We start from the raw sequence: 27,094 nt of genomic DNA, 5'->3' as shown, positions 1-27,094 counted from the left end.
AATATTTTGACAGAAAATTCAAAATGGCGGCTTCGAACTGTCAAAAAATACAACTTTTTTATTTGTCAAGTTACAGTTGACGTCTCGGTGTCATTTTATGTTAAAATTTCCCGGAAAAGACCCTGGTGCAGTCGGTTTTTTGATATCTCAAAAACTAACAGAGTTAGATCTAAAATTTAACATTTTAACTGTCTGTGTTAATTGTGAAAAATTTCTTTGTCAGGAACTCGGCCGGATTAAGAGACATGAAATCTGACTAAAAAATATTTACAATATAATATGTAATATTATGGTAAAGGAAATTTGATGCCCTCTAGCGGCCAAACGGTGTTATCAATCAGCTCATGTGGGGACATTTTTAGAAAGCTTGAAATCTGGTCTATCTTTTTCTTTCTATGACATTTTGACGTAACTTGTCAAATAAGGGAGTAATTTAGGGTCAAAGCAAGATGTGTCCCAAAATATGTGATTTTAGGGTGAAGGAATTTTGACGCCCTCTAGCGTCCAAACAGTGTCATCAACTAACTCATGTGGGGACATTTTTAGAAAGCTTGAAATTTGCTCTATCTTTTATTTTCTATGACATTTTGACGTAACTTGTCAAATAAGGGAGTCATTTAGGGTCAAAGCGAGGTGTGTCCCAAAATATGTGATTTTAGGGTGAAATAATTTTGACGCCTTCTAGCGTGCAAGTCAATATTTTGACAGAAAATTCAAAATGGCGGCCTGGAACCCATAAAGTTGTGTAATATAAACAGGAAAATATCCCCGAATCTCAATACTATTCGAACTTTGAGGAATTCTAAATCGAATGGAAAGGGAGGAAAAGTTAATTTTTAACGAAACGAGCCTCCCGCGGAGGGATGAAGATGGATGCGAAACTTTCGCATTTGCTGTAATACGTTCCTTCCGAAAGGGAGAACGCGGAATAGGTTGTCAAGAGAAGGATTATATCCGCATTTTCGCATCGTACAAAAGATGTTTCGTGAATTATGGATGTTATACGATTGCACCGCATTCATCCAACACGAATAATAGTGAGTTTAGTTCCTTTAAATAACTGAAGGTATGACAGAGGAGCGCTAGAATTTTAATGCCAGTTGCATATAACATTTTCACCTCAAAACCCATGGAAACATAGTTTGCTTCCGCTTGTTGAGTCCGTAAATGATGGCCATTCCTAAAAGGTTAAACGCTTAAATCCAGCGTATTTACAGTCACTCCAGACGGTTCTCCCTTAGGGTACAAGCTTGGGTCCAGCTCTATTTTTCATTCTGATAAATGAAATAAGCACGCTCGTTTGGTAACGTTACCAATCTAATTATTCTCACTTTAAACTAAGAGGACACGTGGGATATGAATTATATATGAAAATATCTTCTTTTATAAGAAAGAATACTCAATTTTGTAGCAAATCTGCTAAATGTTTACCCAAGATGCCTACAAGCTAGGCTATCCATCTTTTTAATCACCTGGTTGGACGTTGCCGTATTGACAAATTCCTCCTTTAAACCTCACAATATGTATCTTTCATTAAGCAATTATAAATGAAAATGAGAAAACTTTATTGTTTTGAAAAAAAACATTCTGAGAATCTCACATGTTTGGCATGCAATAAATGCTTTTTTTTTTCGAAATCTGTATAATTTATCGGTCCGTTTATTACTGCAACCAACAATACACCAGGTTCGCATCTGCTCGTGGAAGATGTGGCAACATAGGGCACAGACCCAGCTGACAGTCGGCTAAACATTTTGAGGTTAGGAATTTTAAAAATTTGAAAAACACCAAAAACTACAAACAGAAGAAATAAAAACTTAATTTAGGGTTGTTTAAGTTTATTAATTAGTGTTGTTATTGCGAGACCTTCACAGAATTTAAGATTTTTCTTCACCAAACTGGAAAACTTGCAACATTGGGTGGTAAACAACGGTGGAAAGTTCCAATCAAACTTTGGCTTGGAAACAACAACCACATTCAATTTTAATTATCTGGAACACCTGTCAAAAAAACCTGGAAATTACCTGTCAAAGTCAGTCAAGTGACTATCAGAATGTACTTTCAACCTATTTCGGTTCAAAAAATCAATTACTTTAAAACATGAGTAGTGACTTGAATTGCAAGTTGAAAATTATAAAAAATAGCTTAAAATACACATTTTGTCTATAAAGCAATTTTCAAAGAGAATATTGAGTTTAGAATTGATTTAAAACCCAAATATTAACTTGAACTCTGCATTTAAAACTAAAAATCTCCAAACTTGACTTGAAATCTGAAGAATTGACTTCCTAGACTTTAAAGGATAATATAAGAAATTGACTGAAAGCATAATAAGATGTGGTCATGTGGTAAACATCTAAACAAATGAGGATTCTGGGATGAAAGGAAATATTGAACACAATTAAAATAAGAAATCTGCAATGTGATAAGAGGAGAGATACCTATGTATTGTTACTTTAAGATACAGGGAAAAAGAAGCAGAAGAAGAACTGCATTTCCATTGAGTTATTTAGAGCTGCAGCATCCAAAGTGAGAATAGCCATCATGATAGTTAAACCTTCTGAGAGCAGATACCTAGCACTTGAAGAATATTGTATGAGCGTTTGATTATTCGTGAAGATGAAATTCCAAGTCGAGTTTTGGAATAATCTGAAGAAAAGCTGAGAAGAGAGCTCGTTGAAGAATATACTACTAAATCAAACAAGATTGTAATAATTTCCTAATCGTACAGTTATAATTGAAATTCGGGGTTTTTGCAACTGAAATATTCTGATTGATTGAATTATGTTCATCATATTAATTCCTCAGCTTTGATGTTAATTAACAGGTGTGTTTCTAGTAGGGATTTTGATTACTTTGATATAATCGTGGATTGAAAGTCGCTTTTCGTGTCATCTCACTTATAAAACAAGGTGGTTTTTTCTCTAAAAATGTATGTAAAAAAACCCTTCTAATACTCATATTTTCTGAAAGCTCACACTCTGGGCTATCTTTTTACTTAAGTAACATTTTGACGTCAACTGTCAAATAAGCGAGTTATTCAAGGCCAAAGTGAAAAGTGTTAAAATTAGTTTGAGGTGAAAACTCTGTTGATTTTGACGCCCTCTAGCGGCCAAACGACTGAACCGATTAACTTAAGGGACCATATTTTCTGCAAGCTCACACTTTGGGCTACATTTTTGTTTCAATGACATTTTGACGTCAACTGTCAAATAAGCGAGTTATTCAAGGCCAAAGTGAAAAGTGTCAAAATTAGTTTGAGGTGAAAACTCTGCTGATTTTGACGCCCCCATTTTATTTTTTTACATGCCAAATTTTAAAGGTGTTTTTCACATAATTTAACGCCCTTCTGGAGCAAAATAAAAAATTGACAAAATGTGTAATTTAAGGCCCTTTGGTATAAAATACAATGCATTGAGATGTGTTTGAGAAAAATCGGCATTTCTTCAATTTTCTAAGACAAACGAATACAGAAATTTATGTACTAATAAAAATGCAGCCGGAAGCGCATACAATATGTAGATTTGCCATCAGCCGGGATAACATTTTGGGCAAACATATTCGTTTCGGCAAACTGCATAGAAATGCAAATTAAGTACGACGTACGGTCGCAACGTTACATAAATGTTTGATATAACTTAGTATCCAATACGCTTTTGGGGCCCTTCACCCTTTGATCCTTATTAATGCGTCTTCTGGGAGCCCCATCAGTATTTGTATCTGGGGTAATTCACGTTTGGTTCGGTTACGACGGGGCCTTAATCGCGTGAAATATTATAGAAACCATCCGCAGTCGTGTCTACTAATCGTGGCTCGTTTTGGCACCGAACTAACCTAACAATAATTACCAGTTTGGAAACCAATTTTGCGACATTTTAGTTCTAGAAAATATACACTTTGCTGGAAACTCCGCTTAACCGAATCCCAGTGGAAAAATAAATTTTTAATTTATCGAAAAAGACTTTTTTCCCCTTCTCCCAATTACCCAGCAAGGCGCAGTAAATAGAGCTTTTCATAAAAGAACTACAGTCGAAAGACAAATTGAATTTGCCCTTTCTGTTAATCGAAATTAAATGAAACCGAACGAGCTTGTGATTAATTGGAACAGGTACAGAAAAAGCTAACTCTATTTTACTTCAGGAGCTGCTAAAGATATATGGTTTAGTTTTCGGGAAAAGAGGAATTTACGTCCGAACAATACCAGAATTCGCAGTTGCGTGTTCCAACCTCAAATATATTGGTTTTGTTAAATACAAATTGGTCTAGGTAGAGGATTAATATACGCAGTTACAGGACAAAATCCCTATTAAATTTGCTCAGTTTCTAGGGCTTCATATTCTATAAAATAGTCAACATAATCAAAATTTTACATTACGAGTGTCCCTAATTATGCCCGATAATTTGCCTAAATTTAATTGCAACAATAATTATCAAATCAGTTCGGCTTTAATTTACATGATTACTATTGTAATTATAGCCTCCCGCATAAAATGCCTACAAAACAAACTCTAACCGGACCTCTAAATAGATTTAAAAGTAACACATGCATTTTCAATCACCAAAAACACAATAAACGGAGCGACATAGATCGATCTATTGCAGTTTTTTACTTGGAAATGGGCTTTTATGTTGCCATATTGGGAACGGAAATTTTCACGCAAAATTTGCCTCGATAATCACACACATATTGCAGAATGGAATGTAGAAGGATAGAGTTCTTATCCAGTTAAATAGAGCTTCTTGAAAATACGCGAAAATTTAGTTTATGTTTGAAAATTTGTTGATTTTAAGTCCACATGTGCGGTATTTGCGTAACTGACAGTGACTATTTTGAGACACTCGTTGCTTTGACCCTAAATTACTCCCTTATTTGACAAGTTATGTGAAAATGTTATAGAAAACAAAAGATAGAGCATATTTCAAGCTTTCCAAAAATATCACCACATGAGTTGATTGATAACACCGTTTGGCCGCTAGAGAGCATCAAATTTTCTTTATCATAATATCACATATTATATTGTAAATATTGTTTAGTCAGATTTCATGTATCTCTTAATCCGGCCGAGCTTCTGGCAAAGAAATGGTTAAATTGTTAAATTTTAGGTCTAACTCTGTTAGTTTTTGAGATATCAAAAAACCAACTGCACCAGCGTCTTTTCCGGGAAATTTTAACATAAAATGACACCGATATGACAACTGTAACGTGACAAATAAAAAAGTTGTATTTTTTGACGGTTCCATGCCGCCATTTTGAATTTTCTGTCAAAATATTGACTTGCACCTCATTTTAAAGGAAATTTCACATAATTTCAAGAAATGACAGACAAAATGGCGTCCCCGGTCGCCATTTTGAATTTTCTGTCAAAATATTGACTTGCACCTCATTTTAAAGGAAATTTCACGTAGTTTCAAGAAATGACAGACAAAATGGCGTCGCAGGCCGCCATTTTGAATTTTTTGTCAAAATATTGACTTGCACCTCATTTTAAAGGAAATTTCATGTAGTTTCAAGAAATGACAGACAAAATGGCGTCGCAGGCCGCCATTTTGAATTTCCTGCCAAAATATTGACTTGCACCTCATTTTAAAGGAAATTTCACGTAGTTTCAAGAAATGACAGACAAAATGGTGTACCAGGTCGCCATTTTGAATTTTCTGTCAAAATATTGACTTGCACCTCATTTTAAAGAAAATTTCACGTAGTTTCAAGAAATGAGAGGCAAAATGGCGTTCTATGCTGCCATTTTGAATTTTCTGCCAAAATATTGACTTGCACTTCATTTTAAAGGAAATTTCACGTAGTTTCAAGAAATGACAGACGAAATGTAGTCCCCGGCTGCCATTTTGAATTTTCTATCAAAATATTGACTTGCACCTTATTTTAAAGAAAATTTCACGTACTTTCTAGAAATGACAGACAAAATGACGACTCTTTAGCTCTTACGGTTACCTAGATCCCAGTACATGTTAAAAACCAATTTGGGACACACTGTATAAAGCCCTTAAACGGTTAATTTTAATATGTATTGAGCTTCGTATATCCATTTTGCACAATTTGTAAAAGCCCAGGCAACCAATTAATTTGCTAGAAAAATAAAAGTTTTTATCAGTAAAACAGCAAGTAATTTGCAACTCATAAAAATGTAGCACTAAAAAGTTACTTTAGTGTAAGAAACTTACAATTATATAACATTACAGGTTTTTGTGTAATTTATACGCAATCTCCTAATCAGGTTTATTTTGATCATTACGTCAAACGAGGACTTAAGTGATAACGTTACGAAAATTGATTTTTTTGGTTTTAAGCACTGGCAAATAGGATTCAAGGGAAAAAATGAATCTTGCAAGTCATCAAAATAATATTCTATTTTCGAATAATTCAAAATATAATACAGCTACAGGATGGTCAATGTTCAGACAAAAAATAGCTAATTTCCTCGGTTCGATGCGATTTAATACAAATTTATTTATGTAAAAAATCTTCAATAATGATTTGCACAGATAACATAACCTGATGCTACATTAAATTTTGTATAAAATCTATGTACATACTTAGTTTGCCACTCAGCTCACCCGATATCCTTTTAACTTTCGAATAGTTAATATAAATTGCTATCATAAAATTAGTTTAATTACATTTGGTTCTACGATAAACCTAAGAAAAAGCACTACTGTTTTAGAATCCATTTCGAATTTGATCATAAGAAGCATAGTGATAAAAGTGTTTTAGTGAAGATGTCTTTGTTGGAGGAACCTAAATTTTTAATCAAAAATTACAATCCACAAGGTTGTGATGCTTTTGAGGCTTCTAACAATTTGAAAGCTGTGGCACCAAATCAGTTTACTGAGCTTAAAACGTTGCTGGCAAGTTTGGCTGAGTTGCAAACTTCCACTCTAACCACTCAACCAATTGATGGGTCTTCTCTAAACCAAATCATTCCACATTCAACAACGCTGAAGTTTAGTAACAATTTTGGCATTGCAGAAGCTGTCGAGAAACTTCAACCAGAGTTCAAAAGAGCCATGAACTTAAAACCATTGTTTGTGCAAAGTATTTGGTCTTATCCTAACAATAGTTACGTGAACAGTAAAGGTAATAAAGTTGTGTTTTTAAAAGTGTCGTCTGATCAGCAAATAGTAGTACCACCATTGTTTGATGCTTTGCTATATATTTTTGCACTTAGTGACGAGAAATTTAGGCAACAACACTTTCACCAACTAGTCAGTTATTACTTCAAACAGCTGCAGTCACAACTGGAAATCACCAGAAGTTATCAAGAAGCTCTTACAGATGCTCTTCTTCCTGTAGTTAAATTGAAACTTGCTGTGGAACTAATCAAAGAGGATTCTGCTCAAAAAAAACTTGAAGAACTTAGTACCAACTTGGAAAACTATTTCAAATACCCCATACTAAATCAAGAGGACATTTACGAAATCGTACAAAACAAACTTTCGTCGAATATTTACGATTTACTTGACTACAAACTGAACCCTTTAAGTGAAATAAATGGACATTTGGGAGAGTATTTCCATTTAACTATACAACTACGTCACGAAAATGAAATTAAACAATTTAATCTGTTCGCCAAAATCCTTATGTTCTTTAACGAAACTTTTAAGGAAATAATAGAAAAGGGAGCAGGAAAAAAAGAAGACTTTTTCTACAACGTTTTGTGTCCAATGTATCGTTCTTATGGACTTGATGATCTAATGGATTTTGCCCCTAGGTGTTATTTGTCCAAACTGGCTAAAATTGTGCTAGACGACTTAACAAAAATGAACTACAACAGCATGGACTTAAACCAAGTACTAGATATTGACAGTATCAAAACAATTCTAAGCAAAGTGGCCAAACTTCATGCATGTTCTTTTATACTTGAAGAACTTCTTTCCAAAGAAGCTGGAAAAACTATAAGATTTGAAAAGGATTACTCTGAATATTTTGAAGAAATTGTTTTAATCAAAAATGGAAATTTTAGCAAATTTGTTAATGGCATGTTACCTGGTCTGTATAGAAAAAGAACCCAGCCTGATTGATGGATTGAACCTAAACAAAAATGAACTGTCTCAGAAATTTCTAAAGTTAATAGACTCAATTTACAGAAAAGTACAACCTTCACAGAAATTAAGAAACGTGATTAATCATGGAGACTTATATGTAGGAAATATACTTTTCAAACACCACGACAATGGCACCCTAGAAGATGGATTGCTGGTGGATTTTCAAGTATTACGTTTGGTTCCTCCTGGTTTTGAAGTCCTATTTTTTGTCACATTGTCTAGTGACAAGGAAGCCAAACTCCACATAAAAGAGTTACTCGATTATTACTACAAACAACTCTCAGGACATTTGCAGCGCTTTAACTTAAATCCAGACGAAATTTACTCCAGGGAACACTTTGACCAGGATATCAAATATGCCAGATCAGCTTCCAAAATTGTTGCATTTCAGTACGGACAGTTAATATATCTGAATCCCGATTTAAGGAAGGAAATCACTCGTGATAACGAAAAAATGAAATACTACTACGAAGACAACAAATTTGAATTAATGGAGTTGTTATGGGAGGATTCGGATTTTAAGGAGAAAATTCTTGATTTAGTGAAACACATCATTGATGTAATAAAGGATGGGGATGTATAAACTAGTAGTATAAGTTGTTAATTTTTTGCTCAACAAAAAATATTTACAACTCAACAGCCTGAATACATGCAATTTTCCCAACAGGTCAATTGATTGATTGTATTGGTTGCCAGGAAAAAAAACACGGAAAATTAATTTTATTACTGCAGCATATAACATATTGATTGAATGCTTTTTTTCGGAGGTAATAAATCTCTTTAAAACGTAATAAATGCGGTTTGGTTTGAAAATTCAAATATTTTATTAAACTGCCGGCAATTTGTAATCAATCAAACTATAGTTGCCCAAAAGTTTATATAAATAATAGTTATTGTTTTACATTTTTTGCTTGTAATTATTGTATTTAAAATTGTCATGTTAATAAATATTATTCAAAGCAGTGTTCAAAGTAAATCTTGTTTTATTTCTAGGCATTTTCTTGAATTTTGCCAAATAAGCTTATTACGGCGGGTTGAATGGGAATTTCAATGGGAACTAGATCGGGCGGTCCTGGAGGCACTTAACCTCAAAAAATTCGCAAAAATGGCGGTTAAATGCACTAATCATTCATTTTTCCCTATTTAGGACCCAATTATCACATTTTGTGGGAAAAAAGGTCATAACCTCAATTTTGGTGCAATTAAAACGAAATCCACTATTTTGGTGGTATATTGAACCATCCTGAAAAATACTACAAACTTTAAGCTACTTTTTGGTAAAAAAATTAAATTTTTAAGTTAAAAACTGAAATTTTGATGAATTTTCAAAATTTTGTCTTCAATTTTGCCAATTTATTGATTTTCGTCCCATAAACATTCATCTGTTTGATGAACAATATTAAACAAAATTGAAGACTGACATTTTTCAAAAAATTACACAAAATACTACAAACTTTGTGCTACTTTTTGGTAAAAAAATCAAGTTTCTAAGTTAAAAACTGAATTTTTGGTGAATTTTCAAACTTTTTCCAATTTATTGATTTTCGTCCCATAAACATTCATCTGTTTGATGAACAATATTAAGCAAAATTGAAGACTGACATTTTTGAAAAAATTACACAAAATACTACAAACTTCAAGCTACTTTTTGGTAAAAAAATCAAATTTTTAAGTTAAAAACTGAAGTGTTTACTTATCAATTTTTCGTTAATTTAGCTCGTCTTATTGGGTTTGATTTGATTTTTGTCACTGATAAAAATAAATTAAATCATTAATTTACAAACTATATTAAAATCATAAATTGCAGCCAGAGAGCAATTTAAGTACATTTTGACAAACAGGTGAACCTAATACAATAGAGTAATCCAGTAAGTAATTGCCCAGTCAATTGCAATAATGGATACGGTCATTATGGTGCAGTTTGCTAATTATTGTGCCCGACGCCATTCATATTTAATTGAACCAATTAAACAACAAATTATTTCACCTCACAATTCTAGTTCAAACAGCAATGTGAACATCAAACAAAGTTCTAGTGCGGAAAACCTGGCTTTACAGAATTATGGTCACACACCTCTTAAGGAAGTTAATATAATGATGTGTGATGAAATTAACATCTTATTAGGTCCAACATTGTGTGGAAAGGTTTCAGTTATGTAAATTATATTCGATGAATGACATGGAATTTAATTCTAAACCTTCTTCTTGAATTATTATTAAATTAAAAGTTGCCTAGATTGTGAACAATGTTGTGTAATAAATGTCACAAATATTTGAAAGTCTGCTTTAACTTTTTTGAGAAAGAGTGTATCGTCTGCGAAAACATTTACCTAAAAGACCTGCAAATACATTTCTAGAGTTCTGAAAACTGTCATTTTAATAATATTCAGGCTAATTTTTAATCATTCAAATTTTACACTAATTGCCACGTAATAATGTAATTGGATTTTCCAGAAAAAAGTCAAAACGATTTGCTATTTTGTTGATAACACTTAGTGCAATCGAAATTACTTTCAGTTTGTTCCAATTGCAGTTTTCTGTCTGATATAATAAAATATCATCCAAAAGTACCAGCTAAAATTGTTTCAAAAAGGATAATTAATTTGCTCCTGCTTCCGTCAATTTAAATAGCAATTTATCTCAGTCGTTAGTTTGCTAGTTAATTAATTTTTTGCCTTCATTTTTCAGTTAGGGGACTTGCAAATATCTGTTTACAAAAGTTATTTTTGGAGACATGCAGCTTTACCTTGGTCATAAATCTGCGTTTAGCCTCATACCATCTTTGGAACCATTTTTATTCCTGTAACTCAAAACAAAGAAAAATATACGTTATGAAGTGATCAATCTTCAAGAGGATTTGCCCGTCAGTTTTTCCGTTTATTCTAAAAACGAAAAATACTCACCCCCCTTACTCTCAAATTATTCCTGTTGCGACTTTTACGTATTTAAACGAAGATCTGCTTTATTTGATTTTACCGTTTAAAATGAGAGAAGATTTATTTACTTTAATTTAGGGGGAGTTTATAAACCTTAAACGTTAATTATTTTCAGTTTATATTTATTTATTACTCGTTTTTTAAAATACTGTAAATTTCAAGCACAATGTTAATAAAAAGTGTCATTACTATTAAAACAATCATATAATTAAAAGCCTCATAATTTCCGGAAACACATTCAATTAAATTCTACATTTAGCTTAATAGATATTACAATAGTTTCTAGGGAAGTTATGACAGTGTCTAAACTCAATTTTAACATTTGCAACTTTGGTTAAAATTGTAAGCTTAAGGGTTAAAACACTATTCCTGTCTGTTCGTTAATGTGATTTTCTCGTTATAAAACCACCCTAAAAACTCTTTATACTTAATTAAAATTGTACTTTTGCCCTTCAGCCCCCCGATACAGTTACTAAGTATATACCCCAAAAAGGGGTATAAGGTCGGCCACTCAATATGCAAATTAAGCCGCAATTTCAAAGTCAAAACTTGCCTGGATCGATCATTTTCATTCAGTTTAATCCGTCCGTCTATATTAAAAAATTATTCCGGTGTATATTTTAAAATTTATACAAAATTTAATTTTAAGGGTAAAGGATTATTTTTAAGCTATGTCAGTGGGTTTGATCATCAATAATTTTGTTGTTGTTTTATACTTATAGTGTAAATTGTCAAAGCTGCAGTTTTGCTAACTCACTGTTTGATAGAACTTGAAAAAATCAACAAAATGAGTCAAAACTAGTATCTCCAGCTCTACGCGTTTTCGAGATATTAAATTTCAAAAAATAGTTAAAAAACGACTGTTGAAAATAATAAAAAAATCTTCACTGGAACGTCCTTTGGTTTAATATGTCTTTTGCTGTGCATTAGAACCCTCATGGAGCAAAATAAAAAGTTGCCAAAATTGCACTTTTTGCAAAAATGTCAATTTTTCAATTTTTGAATGATTGTAACTTTTTTATTTGAACTCGTATAGATTTCCCTCCACCGCCATTAGAAAAAGGATACAAAAAACTACAAAATGAGGCAAAACTGGCCTCTCTAGCTCTTCATGTTACCGAGATATTGCATTTCAAAAAGTAGTAAAAAAACACCCCTAATACCCCCCCATTCTTTCAATTTTTTTGAAAAATTAAAAATTTAAAGTGTTTTTTTTTGTACTTATTTCACTTAATTTAAGGTCCTTTGGTATAAATATGCCCTTTACTGTGCATTGGAACGCTCCTAGGGCAAAATAAAAAGTTGCCAAAATTGCACTTTTTGCAAAAATGTTAATTTTTCAATTTTTGAATGATTGTAACTTTTTTATTTGAACTCGTATAGATTTCCCTCCACCGCCATTAGAAAAAGGATACAAAAAACTACAAAATGAGGCAAAACTGGCCTCTCTAGCTCTTCATGTTACCGAGATATTGCATTTCAAAAAGTAGTAAAAAAACACCCCTAATACCCTACCGTTCTTTCAATTTTTTTGAAAAATTAAAAATTTTTAAAGTGCTTTTTTTGTACTTATTTCACTTAATTTAAGGTCCTTTGGTATAAATATGCCCTTTGCTGTGCATTGGAACCCTCCTAGGGCAAAATAAAAAATTGCCAAAATTGCACTTTTTGCAAAAATGTCAATTTTTCAATTTTTGAATGATTGTAACTTTTTTATTTGAACTCGTATAGATTTCCCTCCACCGCCATTAGAAAAAGGATACAAAAAACTACAAAATGAGGCACAACTGGCCTCTCTAGCTCTTCATGTTACCGAGATATTGCATTTCAAAAAGTAGTAAAAAAACACCCCTAATACCCCCCCGTTCTTTCAATTTTTTTGAAAAATTAAAAATTTAAAGTGCTTTTTTTGTACTTATTTCACTTAATTTAAGGTCCTTTGGTATAAATATGCCCTTTGCTGGGCATTGGAACCCTCCTAGGGCAAAATAAAAAATTGCCAAAATTGCACTTTTTGCAAAAATGTCAATTTTTCAATTTTTGAATGATTGTAACTTTTTTATTTGAACTCGTATAGATTTCCCTCCACCGCCATTAGAAAAAGGATACAAAAAACTACAAAATGAGGCAAAACTGGCCTCTCTAGCTCTTCATGTTACCGAGATATTGCATTTCAAAAAGTAGTAAAAAAACACCCCTAATACCCCCCCGTTCTTTCAATTTTTTTGAAAAATTAAAAATTTAAAGTGTTTTTTTTGTACTTATTTCACTTAATTTAAGGTCCTTTGGTATAAATATGCCCTTTGCTGTGCATTGGAACCCTCCTAGGGCAAAATAAAAAATTGCCAAAATTGCACTTTTTGCAAAAATGTCAATTTTTCAATTTTTGAATGATTGTAACTTTTTTATTTGAACTCGTATAGATTTCCCTCCACCGCCATTAGAAAAAGGATACAAAAAACTACAAATTGAGGCACAACTGGCCTCTCTAGCTCTTCATGTTACCGAGATATTGCATTTCAAAAAGTAGTAAAAAAAGACCCCTAATACCCCCCCATTCTTTCAATTTTTTTGAAAAATTAAAAATTTAAAGTGCTTTTTTTGTACTTATTTCACTTAATTTAAGGTCCTTTGGTATAAATATGCCCTTTGCTGGGCATTGGAACCCTCCTAGGGCAAAATAAAAAATTGCCAAAATTGCACTTTTTGCAAAAATGTCAATTTTTCAATTTTTGAATGATTGTAACTTTTTTATTTGAACTCGTATAGATTTCCCTCCACCGCCATTAGAAAAAGGATACAAAAAACTACAAATTGAGGCACAACTGGCCTCTCTAGCTCTCCATGTTACCGAGATATTGCATTTCAAAAAGTAGTAAAAAAACACCCCTAATACCCCCCCGTTCTTTCAATTTTTTTGAAAAATTAAAAATTTTTAAAGTGCTTTTTTTGTACTTATTTCACTTAATTTAAGGTCCTTTGGTATAAATATGCCCTTTGCTGTGCATTGGAACCCTCCTAGGGCAAAATAAAAAATTGCCAAAATTGCACTTTTTGCAAAAATGTCAATTTTTCAATTTTTGAATGATTGTAACTTTTTTATTTGAACTCGTATAGATTTCCCTCCACCGCCATTAGAAAAAGGATACAAAAAACTACAAAATGAGGCAAAACTGGCCTCTCTAGCTCTTCATGTTACCGAGATATTGCATTTCAAAAAGTAGTAAAAAAACACCCCTAATACCCCCCCGTTCTTTCAATTTTTTTGAAAAATTAAAAATTTAAAGTGTTTTTTTTGTACTTATTTCACTTAATTTAAGGTCCTTTGGTATAAATATGCCCTTTGCTGTGCATTGGAACCCTCCTAGGGCAAAATAAAAAATTGCCAAAATTGCACTTTTTGCAAAAATGTCAATTTTTCAATTTTTGAATGATTGTAACTTTTTTATTTGAACTCGTATAGATTTCCCTCCACCGCCATTAGAAAAAGGATACAAAAAACTACAAATTGAGGCACAACTGGCCTCTCTAGCTCTCCATGTTACCGAGATATTGCATTTCAAAAAGTAGTAAAAAAACACCCCTAATACCCCCCCGTTCTTTCAATTTTTTTGAAAAATTAAAAATTTTTAAAGTGCTTTTTTTGTTCTTATTTTACTTAATTTAAGGTCCTTTGGTATAAATATGCCCTTTCATGTGCATTGGAACCCTCCTAGGGCAAAATAAAAAATTGCCAAAAATGATACATTAGTGATTTTTTTTTGCGCTTATTTCACCTAATTTATTATTAATGTCCAACTGCTTTTAAATCTTTTTGTGATCCCATAGAACTGGACAGCTCGACACTTAAATACGGTGAAAAACCGTCTAAAGCTGAAAAGTGAGTCAAATTTTAGGAGTAAAGCGGACAGCTGCGGCAGGTAAATACCTAGAGTTGGCTCATAATTTATTTCTGCGAAACGGCACGATGAAAACGTACAGAAAGCAGTGGATAAATAGCCGGGGCTGCCTAATTGCAAAATACGAACCCCTGTCGTCCCGTGACATATCCGCTTTACATAGTTAGTGCCGACCACCAAATTTCAGCGCTCGCATTAATCACCGAAAGTTTAATACGTATTGTCGCACATATTATGACGATGGGGATTTCAGTTTATTAAACGTAAAACTTTAACGAACGTTTGTTTTGTACTAGCTGCCCCTCGTTAAATCTAAATAAATTGTCACGACGATGACCCGTTTCTCCGTTTTAGTGATGTTCGTTTGCCGACCGCGATTGTTCTCCCTTTTTCTGCCCTAATAAAACACATTGATTAATACAGAAAGCACAACACACGGAAATCACTTTGAATCATCAAATATTCATGAGAATTGAGAAATTCTTTTGTCAACCCAGTATGACACTGAGGGTGGTAATTTTTAACAGTTAAAAGTTAAATTTTAAATCTGTTTGAATCCCCCAAATGCAAACCTTGTTTCTTTCTTTTCTTTTTTTCTTTAGAAAAAATTGGTTTTAAATTTCTGGTAGGGTCACCCCGTATATTTGATGGTAGTCTAGATCAAATTAATCCTCTGTTACTTTAAATTTTTATCTTCTTAGCAGCCTTCGTTTTAAGTCCCCCTTGGTTTTAAGGTTTTATGGTGCAAACAAAGTGTGACGTCACTATGACGTAATTTGACAGACCCGCAACTAAACCCAGTGTCAAATTGCGTCATCATGACGTAGCAATCCCGTTGTTTGCTCCATAAAGGCTCAAAATAAAGGGGACCTAATTAATTAATTTATATTTGCAGGGACAGTCACACAGTATACCAACTTTCTTAATTCAAACCTGTATATTACCCTCTGTATATCATTTAAATTAAATAAATTAATTTAAAGACTGCTCATAATTTCGTTTGAGGGAATGATATAAAATAAATTTAAATAATTTTTTTTAATTATTCATCACTCATGTTTTTTGAAAGGTTTACCCACCTATAAGTAGGGTAGGAGTAGAAATAAAATCAGTAGTTTTCGAGATTCCAGACTTTTTGGACACCCTGTATAATGATTTAAAATGTCGGAACTAATTTTGCAAATCTCGTTCATAATAAAAGTATTAGCATTTTAAATGAGTAACTTTTCTAATCATTTCTTCGGAAACTATTAAAAGGTGCATAAAACCAAGTCGGCCATCTTAGTTACGCCCGATAATCTAACATAAGCAAACTTCCGTTTCAATTAAACTTCTTTGCTAATCTGGCATTAAAGTAAAGCCGTAGAACACTTACCGTCTTTACGATCCCCTTGAAATTTCTCCCGATTTACAATCAGGATTCCTGTAGAGTTTATTAGTTTTAGTTCCTTTTGTTTATACTCTAACACTGTATAGACAAAAAACATCAATCAATTTTTTTATTTGAGTTGACAACAGATTAAGAATTAAGTAAATAAAATGATACAAAGTTATTCATCAAACTATACTTAAACCACCTGGTATGTACCCATTTTAAGGTTAATTAGGTCAAAAAAAGTAAATTGGAAATGTTATTGGCATTTATTACAATACCGACACTGCATAGTACAGAGTGTTACATTTTGTGTATTTAGTATTGAAAATGTTACAATTTGATTTGATTTTTTTCAGGTCAAAAATACTGCAAACCTTGTTAATTTTAATTAAGGTGGCAAACGTGATACGGAAGAAAAACTGAAATTTATTGCAAGCAAAATATAAAGAGTGCTTATTGTTTGAGCCGCCGCCAAAGGAAATATGAAGTGCTAAAGCTTACAAAGCAAGATACTGATTAAGCAATCTGAAAAAGGGTCTCGCTGAACTTGACGCGCCACTTGGCAAAACCCTTTAGAAAGCGTCAGCCTGAAAAGTAGCAATCCGAGTAAAAATCCTTTTTTAATTAAACTTCTTTTCTAATCTGACATTAAAGGTGAGCTTAAGAACACTCACTCGAGCAAAAACTTCGTTTACGACCCTCTGGAAATTCCGCCCCACTTCCAACAACACAAAACTCTTACTCATGTAAAGTTTAATGGCAATAAGAAGTCTTTTGTCCCTGGTCCTCCGAGTTCGTTCTCCAAACTCCGGGGCTCCTTAAATTTATCTCGCTTTTCAATTATGTCTTGCTTCTTCGGTTTTACGTCATATTCGCAAGTTTACGTTAACGACTCCTTCTTAGAAACTGGATTATCTTTCTGAGCTCACTGTCAGGAAGTTTCAAATTATGACCCTGAAATACTTTTTAAACGACAATAATTACTTAAGAAACTAGGCTATTCGAGTTTGCCGAAACTGGTTAAATACCAGCATGATGGTAAGAAAGAATATACAGCTTTGAGTTGCATTATTTAAAAGCCCTTTTACGTGCTATTTGGGCTGGAAAGGTCCTGTGGGTGACAGTTTCTAGTGAGTGACGTAGAAATTCAAAACTTATCCATGCCACCGACGATGCTGTGATTTAATTAACAGACTAACATTTTCTAAATAACAGCAAAAATCAAGATAAAGCACGTTTATTGACAAAGAATTTTCATATATCAATCAACCAATTTAAAAACCGAGAGGAGGTTTATTTTTTTTAAGTCTCAAAATGAATTATATTATATAAAATTCGTGGCCCTCATCACTGTTATATGTCTTAAATATTTTAAATTTAAAGACAATTCCAGAATAAATAATTAAGTAACTTTGTTAAAAATAATTGAATCAGAAAACTCTCTACCCTCATCGATCTGAAAGCTGCAATTAAATAAGTTTCCATGTTGAGATCAGACGCTAAAGGGCGACAAAAAGGCGTCGCAATATTGATTAAGGGATATTTGAATGGTCTCCTATTCTATTTTCTAGCCTTTTAGGAGTATGAGTACAAAGTAATCTATTTTGCATTTATTGTTGAAACTTAGAGAAAAATCTGGTCTAGCAATAAAAAGTGTAGAAAAAAAGTGATAAATTGCCGACACTTTGATGCTTGTGAAATATGAAGATAAAGAATGAAAGGAGAAAACGATAAATCTAACAATATGTAGCCTGTCTTTTAGGCTAATAGTTAAAGTAAAACTTTCTCTTTTGGTAAAAATAACGCATAAATAAATTCAATTAAAACAAAAAAATAGATCATACAAATAATTGTAAAATAAAACATTACTAAATTGAATATAAGGGTTATAGATAATGATAGTCCAATAAATCTCGCGTTGCAATAAAACGTTTCCACTTTTCCAACCTTTCCAGTTTTCCTGATTAAATCGCTTTTTTACGACTATCTAGTAAAATCTGAATATTTATGTAGCAGATAATGGGGCGGTGCTACAAATCAGAAAGCTCACCCATTAAATTTAAGATTTGCGTCAAAGGGCTTCCGCCCTGCCGAATTTGCTTGCATTTTTCACTTTTATCTCGCAGTCGCTACCCTGAAAATAGGGCATAATTATTATTCTTAGGACAACTGATATTTTTCATTTTTATGCAGTTTGGGACATTTATTTTTGTTTGCGCAACAATTAATCAATTTGTTTTCGTTACATTGTTAAATTTCTTTAGTGTCATATGCTTAAACTATGATTTAATATGAATGTTTGGTTGCCTAATTCTGACTGACAGGACAACACAAGAATTGTTAGGTTATTTATGTTTGGTAACCAAAGTTTAAGACGTGACTGTTTTTGACAATGTCCACTGGCTTTTACAGTGTTGCAACCTCTAAAATTGAATTATCCAGGTCACGTGACGTGTATTTTGCAATTTAAGTTTGTACAACTGTCTAAATTTAATTTATCAATTTTTCTAAGTTTAAACTGCGTTTTGAAGGTCACGTGACTGTTTTTGACACTGTCAACTGGCCTTTACAGTGTTGCATGCTCAAAAATTGAATTATCAAAGTCACGTGATGTGTATTTGGCAATTTAAGTTTGTACAACTGTTTAATTTAATTTATCCATTTTGCAAAGTTTAAACTGCGTTCTGAAGGTCACGTGACTGTTTTTGACAATATCAACTGGCCTATACTGTGTTGCATGCTCAAAAATTGGATTATCAAAGTCACGTGATGTGTATTTGGCAATTTAAGTTTGTACAACTGTTTAATTTAATTTATCCATTTTGCAAAGTTTAAACTGCGTTCTGAAGGTCACGTGACTGTTTTTGACAATATCAACTGGCCTATACTGTGTTGCATGCTCAAAAATTGGATTATCAAAGTCACGTGATGTGTATTTGGCAATTTAAGTTTGTACAACTGTCTAAATTTAATTTATCCATTTTGCAAAGTTTAAACTGCGGTTTGAAGGTCACGTGACTGTTTTTGACACTGTCAACTGGCCTTTACAGTGTTGCATGCTCAAAAATTGAATTATCAAAGTCACGTGATGTGTATTTGGCAATTTAAGTTTGTACAACTGTCTAAATTTAATTTATCCATTTTGCAAAGTTTAAACTGCGTTTTGAAGGTCACGTGGCTGTTTTAGGTCACGTGACTGCTTTTGACAATGTCAACTGGCCTATACTGTGTTGCAAGCTTAAAAATGTAATTTTATCCAAGTCATGTGACGTGTATTTTGCAATTTAAGTTTGTACAACTGTCTAAATTTAGTTTATCCATTTTGTAAAGTTTAAACTGCGTTTTGAAGGTCATGTGACTGTTTTTGACAATGTCAACTGGCCTTTACAGTGTTGCAAGCTCAAAAATTAAATTATCCGGATCACGTGACGTGTATTTTGCAATTTAAATTTTTACAACAGTCTAAATTTAATTTATCAATTTTCCAAAGTTTAAACTGCGTTCTGAAGGTCACGTGACTGTTTTTGACAATGTCAACTGGCCTTTACAGTGTTGCATCTGTCTAAATTTAAAATACCAATTTTTCAGCTGTTTTTTTTAAATGATAGGTGTCTTTATTTGACACGTGCTAACTTGGTTACTATGACAGTTAGAAGATTCGTTCAAACGTCAAAATATAACCTGTAATTTCAGACAACCGTACAAAAATTATGTTTTGTTTGAGTTTGGAAAAACAGACATTGACAAATATTTTATTGAATCATTTATCCTTATGACATTTTGACAAGAGTCAAAATGTCACATACAAATTGTAAAAGCAGACATACTACTAAATATTTCTGAGGCAGTTTAAGGAATATAAATTATTAAAGGCAATATGAGGCATTTTGAGCATTAATAGAAGTATTGTGAGGTATTTTAAAGACATTTCAAGGTATTTTGTATGCAAAAAGGCATTCGCGATCTACCCCTCGTCATAACCTATTAGGGCAGCATTTTTATTTAGGACTTATTTCAAGCGAATTACAATTACAATCACATCTGTTATTGAAAATGCTTAAAACCTGAAGGAAGTAAATGTGAAAACCCTTTTTAATTGAAAAAAGTTTATTCTTTCATTCTTTATTATTTTAATATAAGGGTTAGGTTAGAATAGATTCTTTTTAACTTTAATGGTTACGTCTTTTGATAAAGCTACTCAAATCAATAAAATATAGGGTTGTATATAGTTCAGAATGACGTATTTTAGCGCCTAACATACCATAAAATGGGCAGGCCAGTAAATTGCTTTCAATGGGCCATTAAGACCTCAACGTCAGTGTTTACTGGAGGAGTGGGCAACCCTGAGAAAAACCTAAAGGGCATTGTAAATGTGGCCTTCACTCCCGGCCAGCTCGGACGATAACGTTCTAAAATGCTGATGAAGCCGTGTCGTAGTTAAATTAGCCCTTTAGGGTGTGATTTAGCCGGTTCGTTAACTGCAGCTTTAATTTCTTGTATATAACAGTGACTCAAAAGTTAAACCGCTAGAGCCAAATTTATCGCTATTTAGAAATTAACTGTACCTGAGTTCAGGTACAAAGGCCTCAATTATCGAGTCTAATGGGATACAGAAAATCTTATTATGTGCCCCGATAGCTTTATCGGGTATTGATTATTCTACCAGCGTTCCCTATTATTTAATTAAACGTAAGTGCACCCTGTTGCTGTCTTTTACGATGTTCAGTAAATCTGAGCGAAAGTTAATTATTCAGCAAATTAATATCAAAAATTATTAAGAAAGTATTTCAGTCTGATGTTCTTTAAAACATTGTTATTAAAAATAAGTAAGTAAGTAAGTAAGTATTTATTTAGCATCAATGCTACAAAAGATACATGTTATAAAAAGGTCACTTAACTATAAGAATAAACTAAAAGCTTTGAGTCTTATCTAAATGGGAACACTAATGTCTAAAACTAAACAAGCAATGTAAAAATAAAGTAAAACACACACTCACAAATTAAAACTAAATAAAATGAACAAATCCTACAACCTATCTATAATAAATTTTTTTAAAAGCCTCCTGAACTGTTTCAAATTATCGCAGGTTTTAATAATCACAGGTAGTTTATTAAATTCTATTAAGCCTTTATACAGCACAGAGTTGAGCAACTGATTCGTGTTACATCTGTTTGTCAGTATAAAATCTGTACGATTTCTTGTACCATAATTGTGTACATCTTCAAAAACTGTTAACTTATCGCAGATATAGTCAGGTAAAAAACGTTTCTTTAATTTAAAAATAAACAAATAAACACTAAACATAATTCTTTGGTTGACAGACAGCATATTTAGGACACTCAACATAGACTTCACAGGAGTATAATGATTACACTTTAAAATCAGTCTCATTGCTCTGTTTTCAATTATTTCCAATTCTGACAAGAAAGTTAAAATACTAGTGCAACCAGACTAAAATCGATCGTGTTAGACAACATTTCTGTTCGATTGTCATTATTTTGTCCGTCAATTGCATGGACGGATACATGCATATTCATTTGGTGGCAATTTATTGGAAAATTCGAAACATTTTCACGCAAACTGATTTTTTATGATACGTCGTTACACCTCTCGTATCCATAAACGTATTTTATTTAAATGTGTTTGTTACGGATGTGCGTAGGTTGGGGATTTAACGGGCGTAAGGGGTATGAGTTTATTGCTGCAAAAAAAAATTACAAGCAGAACATCGAAATGTTGACTAATTAATGAAATTAATTTTTTTTAATGTCTCTCATACAGGAGAATACTTTTTATGAAATAATTTATGATGATAGCCTCTCTGAAAGAGTTCAGAGTTACATTTTAGGGAAATCTAGGTCAAGCCTATTGGGATTATGTTGAACAACTTGTCACAGCTCTTTCTTGATTTCGACTTTTAACAAAACAAGACCGAAAACTAATCTGGAAATTATGACAGACTTTTCAAATTGATTTATTTGTTTTTTTCTGTTTCTTAAACTGTCACAAAAATATGGAAAAATATTTTAGGTGATGCTAAAAGTTATAACTAGGGTAAAATTAAAGTAAATTTTTTTACAATAATTACAGTTTGATTAATTAAATATTCACTGGTTATGTTACTTATCTGAATTTGAATAGTTTTAGTTTGTGGTAACTATTTAATTACCAGAAGCGGTTATCTAGAATTTTGGGCCTAAAAGTCAAAGGCAAAATGCATAAATTACTGCTGTAAGCATAACAGCTTGCAGCCCAAAACCAAGGCAGTACTAATCGTATTAGAGCTTTAGGTGCAAAGCCGCAGCATTAATTTATTAAGGCTTTCGCTTTCCATTTACGTGAACCATATTATCACTGGTGTGTGAGAACAATAGTAACTTAACCTAATAACTCTAAGTGTATGATTATAAAATACACACAACATTTTCGTTGTAAAAGCTTTTGCATTTTAAGGCTCGATGCAAAGCTTTTTAATAAAAATTATAAAATACGCGGAAAAACGTCAAATCTTCTATTTTAGCTTTACTTTTAGTTTAGAGATGCTGCACATTTATGAATGTTACAATGTTTTTTTTTTTGGTTATTAAAGCATTTTTAAAATTTACGTGACCGAGTCCTTTTTATAATTAAGAGATTAATTAGTTTATTTTTTATTGATTAAAAATTTTAAATTTGTTTTATTTGCAATACAGCTGTATGACGGACAATCAAATTAAAATGAAATGACGTTACATAAACTGACGTCGCAAAAAATTGCACGTTTTTTAAAAATAGCATATTTTTTGACACACGTTGCTTTGACCCTAAATTACTCCCTTACTTGACAAGCTACGTCAAAATGTTATAGAGAACAAAATATAGAGCAGATTTCAAGCTTTCTAAAAATATCCCCACATGAGTTGATTGATAACACCGTTTGGCCGCTAGAGGGCGTCAAATTTCCTTTACCATAATATCACATATTGTATTTAAAAAATTTTTTAGTCAGATTTCATGTATATCTTAATCCGGCCGAGTTCCTGGCAAAGAAATGGTTAAAATGTTAAATTTTAGATCTAACTCTATTAGTTTTCGAGATATCAAAAAAACGACTGCACCAGCGTCTTTTCCGGGAAATTTTAACATAAAATGACACCGAGACGTCAACTGTAACTTGACAAATAAAAAAGTTGTATTTTTTTACGGTTCCAGGCCGCCATTTTGAATTTTCTGTCAAAATATTGACTTGCACCTCATTCTGAAGGAAATTTCACGTAGTTTCAAGAAATGAGACAAAATGCCGTTTCAGGCCTCCATTTTGAATTTCCTGTCAAAATATTAACTTGCACCTCATTTTAAAGGAAATTTCACGTAGTTTCAAGAAATGACAGACAAAATGGCGTCCCAGGCCGCCATTTTAAATTTTCTGCCAAAATATTGATTTGCACCTCATTTTAAAGGAAATTTCACGTAGTTTCAATAAATGGCAGATAAAATGACATTCCAAACCGCCATTTTGAATTTTCTGCCAAAATATTGATTTGCACCTCATTTTAAAGGAAATTTCACGTAGTTTCAAGAAATGGCAGATAAAATGACATTCCAAACCGCCATTTTGAATTTTTTGTCAAAATATTGACTTACACCTCATTTTAAAAAAAATTTCACGTAGTTTCAAGAAATGAGAGACAAAATGCCGTTTCAGGCCTCCATTTTGAATTTCCTGTCAAAATATTGACTTGCACCTCATTTTAAAGGAAATTTCACGTAGTTTCAAGAAATGACAGACAAAATGGCGTCCCAGGCCGCCATTTTGAATTTTCTGCCAAAATATTGATTTGCACCTCATTTTAAAGGAAATTTCACGTAGTTTCAATAAATGGCAGATAAAATGACATTCCAAACCGCCATTTTGAATTTTCTGCCAAAATATTGATTTGCACCTCATTTTAAAGGAAATTTCACGTAGTTTCAAGAAATGGCAGATAAAATGACATTCCAAACCGCCATTTTGAATTTTTTGTCAAAATATTGACTTACACCTCATTTTAAAAAAAATTTCACGTAGTTTCAAGAAATGAGAGACAAAATGCCGTTTCAGGCCTCCATTTTGAATTTCCTGTCAAAATATTGACTTGCACCTCATTTTAAAGGAAATTTCACCTAGTTTCAATAAATGGCAGATAAAATGACATTCCAAACCGCCATTTTGAGTTTTTTGTCAAAATATTGACTTGCACCTCATTTTAAAGAAAATTTCACGTAGTTTCTAGAAATGACAGACAAAATGGCGTTGCAGGCCGCCATTTTGAATTTTCTGTCAAAATATTGACTTGTTGGTGCAACAAATTTATAAATCATTGAAATTGTGATCTAAAATTTGAACACGGTTTAAAGGGCAGTCAGGGACAAAACCGCCTGTGAAACTCACTTGGAGTGACTGAATCATGTTTTAAGCACATTTTTGGAATCCTAGTTAAATTTCCTATCTAATGACATAAATAACCACTACAAAATCAGGTAAAATCAGGGAGAATTATGGTGTCAAAATATAAACTGCCAGAAACATAGTTTGAACAGTCAGGAACCAAATCGACTGTAAAAGTGACTTGGAGTGAGAAAATGACTATTTTAAGCACATTTATGGAATCCTCATTAAATTTCGTATCCAATGTCTCAAAAAAACACAACAAAATTTGGTACAGTCAGGAAGAAAAGTCAAAGGTTGAACTGCCAGAAACCAGTAAATTACAGGTAAAATAAAATATTTTCTTTACTAGTCATTAAGTAAACGGGTTGTATACAAGGTGTTTCATGAAAATTAACCTTGTATTCTAAGCTCAAACATAATCTCAGTGTAACGCATTATTATTGTTGAAATTAATAAAAAAATAGAGTAATACTATATCTTCAATGCATTTGAAATAATCTGTAATTAAAGATATTGACAATTTAGTATTTTTTAACACTCTGTATCTCTACAGTTAAGCATTATAGAACCACTGTTACTAGATTTTAGGTTGTTTTGAGAGACGGGGTAAAAATAGTCAAAACCCTTAATTCAGGGATTAAAGTCATTGTTTCTGCCATAGAAACAAAAAAAATCAACGAAGAAGGCATCGAGTGAGTAATAGTCATTACGTGCGTGTAGAATACTTTACTTTTTTACGATAACTGTCAAAATTCCACTCATAAAGCTATAAAATAGATTTGGCACTGTTTATATTGATTTTACTGGATTTTAATCCAGTTTTGTGGTTTCACAGCTTTATGGATTTTGACGGTTGTCATATTTAAAAATGTTATAAATGCCAAGTATGGTGTAAAATGCATCCAATCAAAGGCAAACTGATTTCGTTACTTTTCAGGGATGTTTTGTTTTGTACCTCCATGGGAGTGAGTTTGTCAGTTTTTAGGTTTAAGACAGAACTGTGACTGGTGGCCAAATGTCATAACTGTCAAAATTATACCTATAAAGCTATAAAGTATGTTTGGTATTGATTATACCGATTTTACAGGTTTTCCATCTTTATGTAAAGAATTTTGTCGGATTTAAAAATAGACTAAAACTAAGTCAAAAACAGATGTTACATATGCCAAAAATGCACTGTTGAATTCTTATCTGGTTATTCGCGATTTATTTTATTGATTCTCACATACTGGCATGCATTATTCAAATATGCGTTACAAGCAAGGCAGAAAACTGCTAAAACATTTAAAATTCACTGAAATTCTAAGCTGTAATGTTTCAGTACAGGGCGAGATAAAAATGATTGATGGACGTAAATCCAAAGGACGCGGAGAGTCCTTAACTTCACTTTAAACAGGTCAACCTTAAATTATTGTACTTTGTCATTTAATTTATTATCTGTTGCTTAATTTAATATTATTATAATGTCCTAGTTGTTCGGAACAGTAATGGGACATGACAATTGCAGCTAAGAGGCTTAAAGGACTAAAGAGTGATGATGAACAAGTTTATTACCACAAGTTTAAATATTTCTTCTTATGTTATGCTGATGTATAAGAGATTCTATAAAAGGGCACATTAATAACAACTTTTGTGTTAAAAACAAATCTCTGCACAGTGGTCATAGTTTGTGATTGGTCAAGAAAAAGCAGCAAGCTGAAAGCTGCTTTTCTTGACCAATCACAAACTATGACCACTGTGCAGAAATTTGTCCCCGTGACTTACGGAAATACATGCAGACTTACCATAAGTCAATATAAAAGAAGTATTTGCTACAGTTGTTAAGTAAGAAAAGTCCATTAGATCCTCACAAATTCTACAAAACAAAATCTCCTGCTCAGTAATGTACCTTGAACAAAACTCTTTTATGTTCGCCTGAACCATTTAATTAACATCGATCTCTAATTTCTTTGATAAAATTCGTATAATCAATTTGAAGATAAAAGCTCCAAATTAAGGGAGTTTTGCGTTTGTTTTCCCGCTGATGGACAGCGGAAGCTTTAAAGCAGATTAATTAAACGGGTTTCTCTTTATTATTGCCGCAATTCTAAACGCTCCCGAGTTGCGATAATCCTCAAGTTAATCACGAAACTTGTGACTTTAATAAAAAATTAAAAAAAGCTTAACCGGTTTTAACAAAAAAACTTACCAAGCAAATAACACATACACAAAACAACACTGACAATAAAATTGTGAAACTTCATCATCACTGCGTCATAAAACGCTCCCAAAAGTACGGTATTAACATCACATTTCAACGACGGCAAAATAGTCGGAAAAGACCGCGCCGAATTGATAAACGCTTCGCGTGGATACTTTCCACGATTTTCCCAGCGGGGCAAAGAAGATCCACGCGGTCCGGATTCTGGATGC

At 32.6% G+C, this 27,094-nt stretch overlaps 2 protein-coding genes across 2 annotated transcripts in view; one reads left to right on the top strand and one right to left on the bottom strand.

The window, feature by feature from the left end:
* Positions 1 to 27,094, bottom strand: part of LOC145729707 (limbic system-associated membrane protein-like) — a 90,201-nt gene extending 63,107 nt beyond the window's left edge. Inside the window, exon 1 of the mRNA XM_081980569.1 lies at positions 26,871 to 27,094. Coding sequence (XP_081836695.1) covers positions 26,871 to 26,928 — 58 coding nt within the window. The 5' untranslated portion in view covers positions 26,929 to 27,094. The remainder of the gene's footprint in view (positions 1 to 26,870) is intronic.
* Positions 6,626 to 9,037, top strand: LOC145729245 (uncharacterized). Its single transcript, XM_081979925.1, is given in 2 exon segments — positions 6,626 to 7,988; positions 7,990 to 9,037. Coding segments are annotated over 2 exon segments (1,908 nt in total). The 5' UTR covers positions 6,626 to 6,735; the 3' UTR covers positions 8,645 to 9,037.

The sequence above is a fragment of the Ips typographus genome, linkage group LG5, assembly GCF_016097725.1.
Source record: "Ips typographus isolate SLU linkage group LG5, UJ_Ityp_2.0, whole genome shotgun sequence".
NCBI classification, from domain to species: domain Eukaryota; kingdom Metazoa; phylum Arthropoda; class Insecta; order Coleoptera; family Curculionidae; genus Ips; species Ips typographus.
Note: the sequence above shows the minus strand (reverse complement) of the source record. Positions and strands in the feature narration are given on the sequence as shown.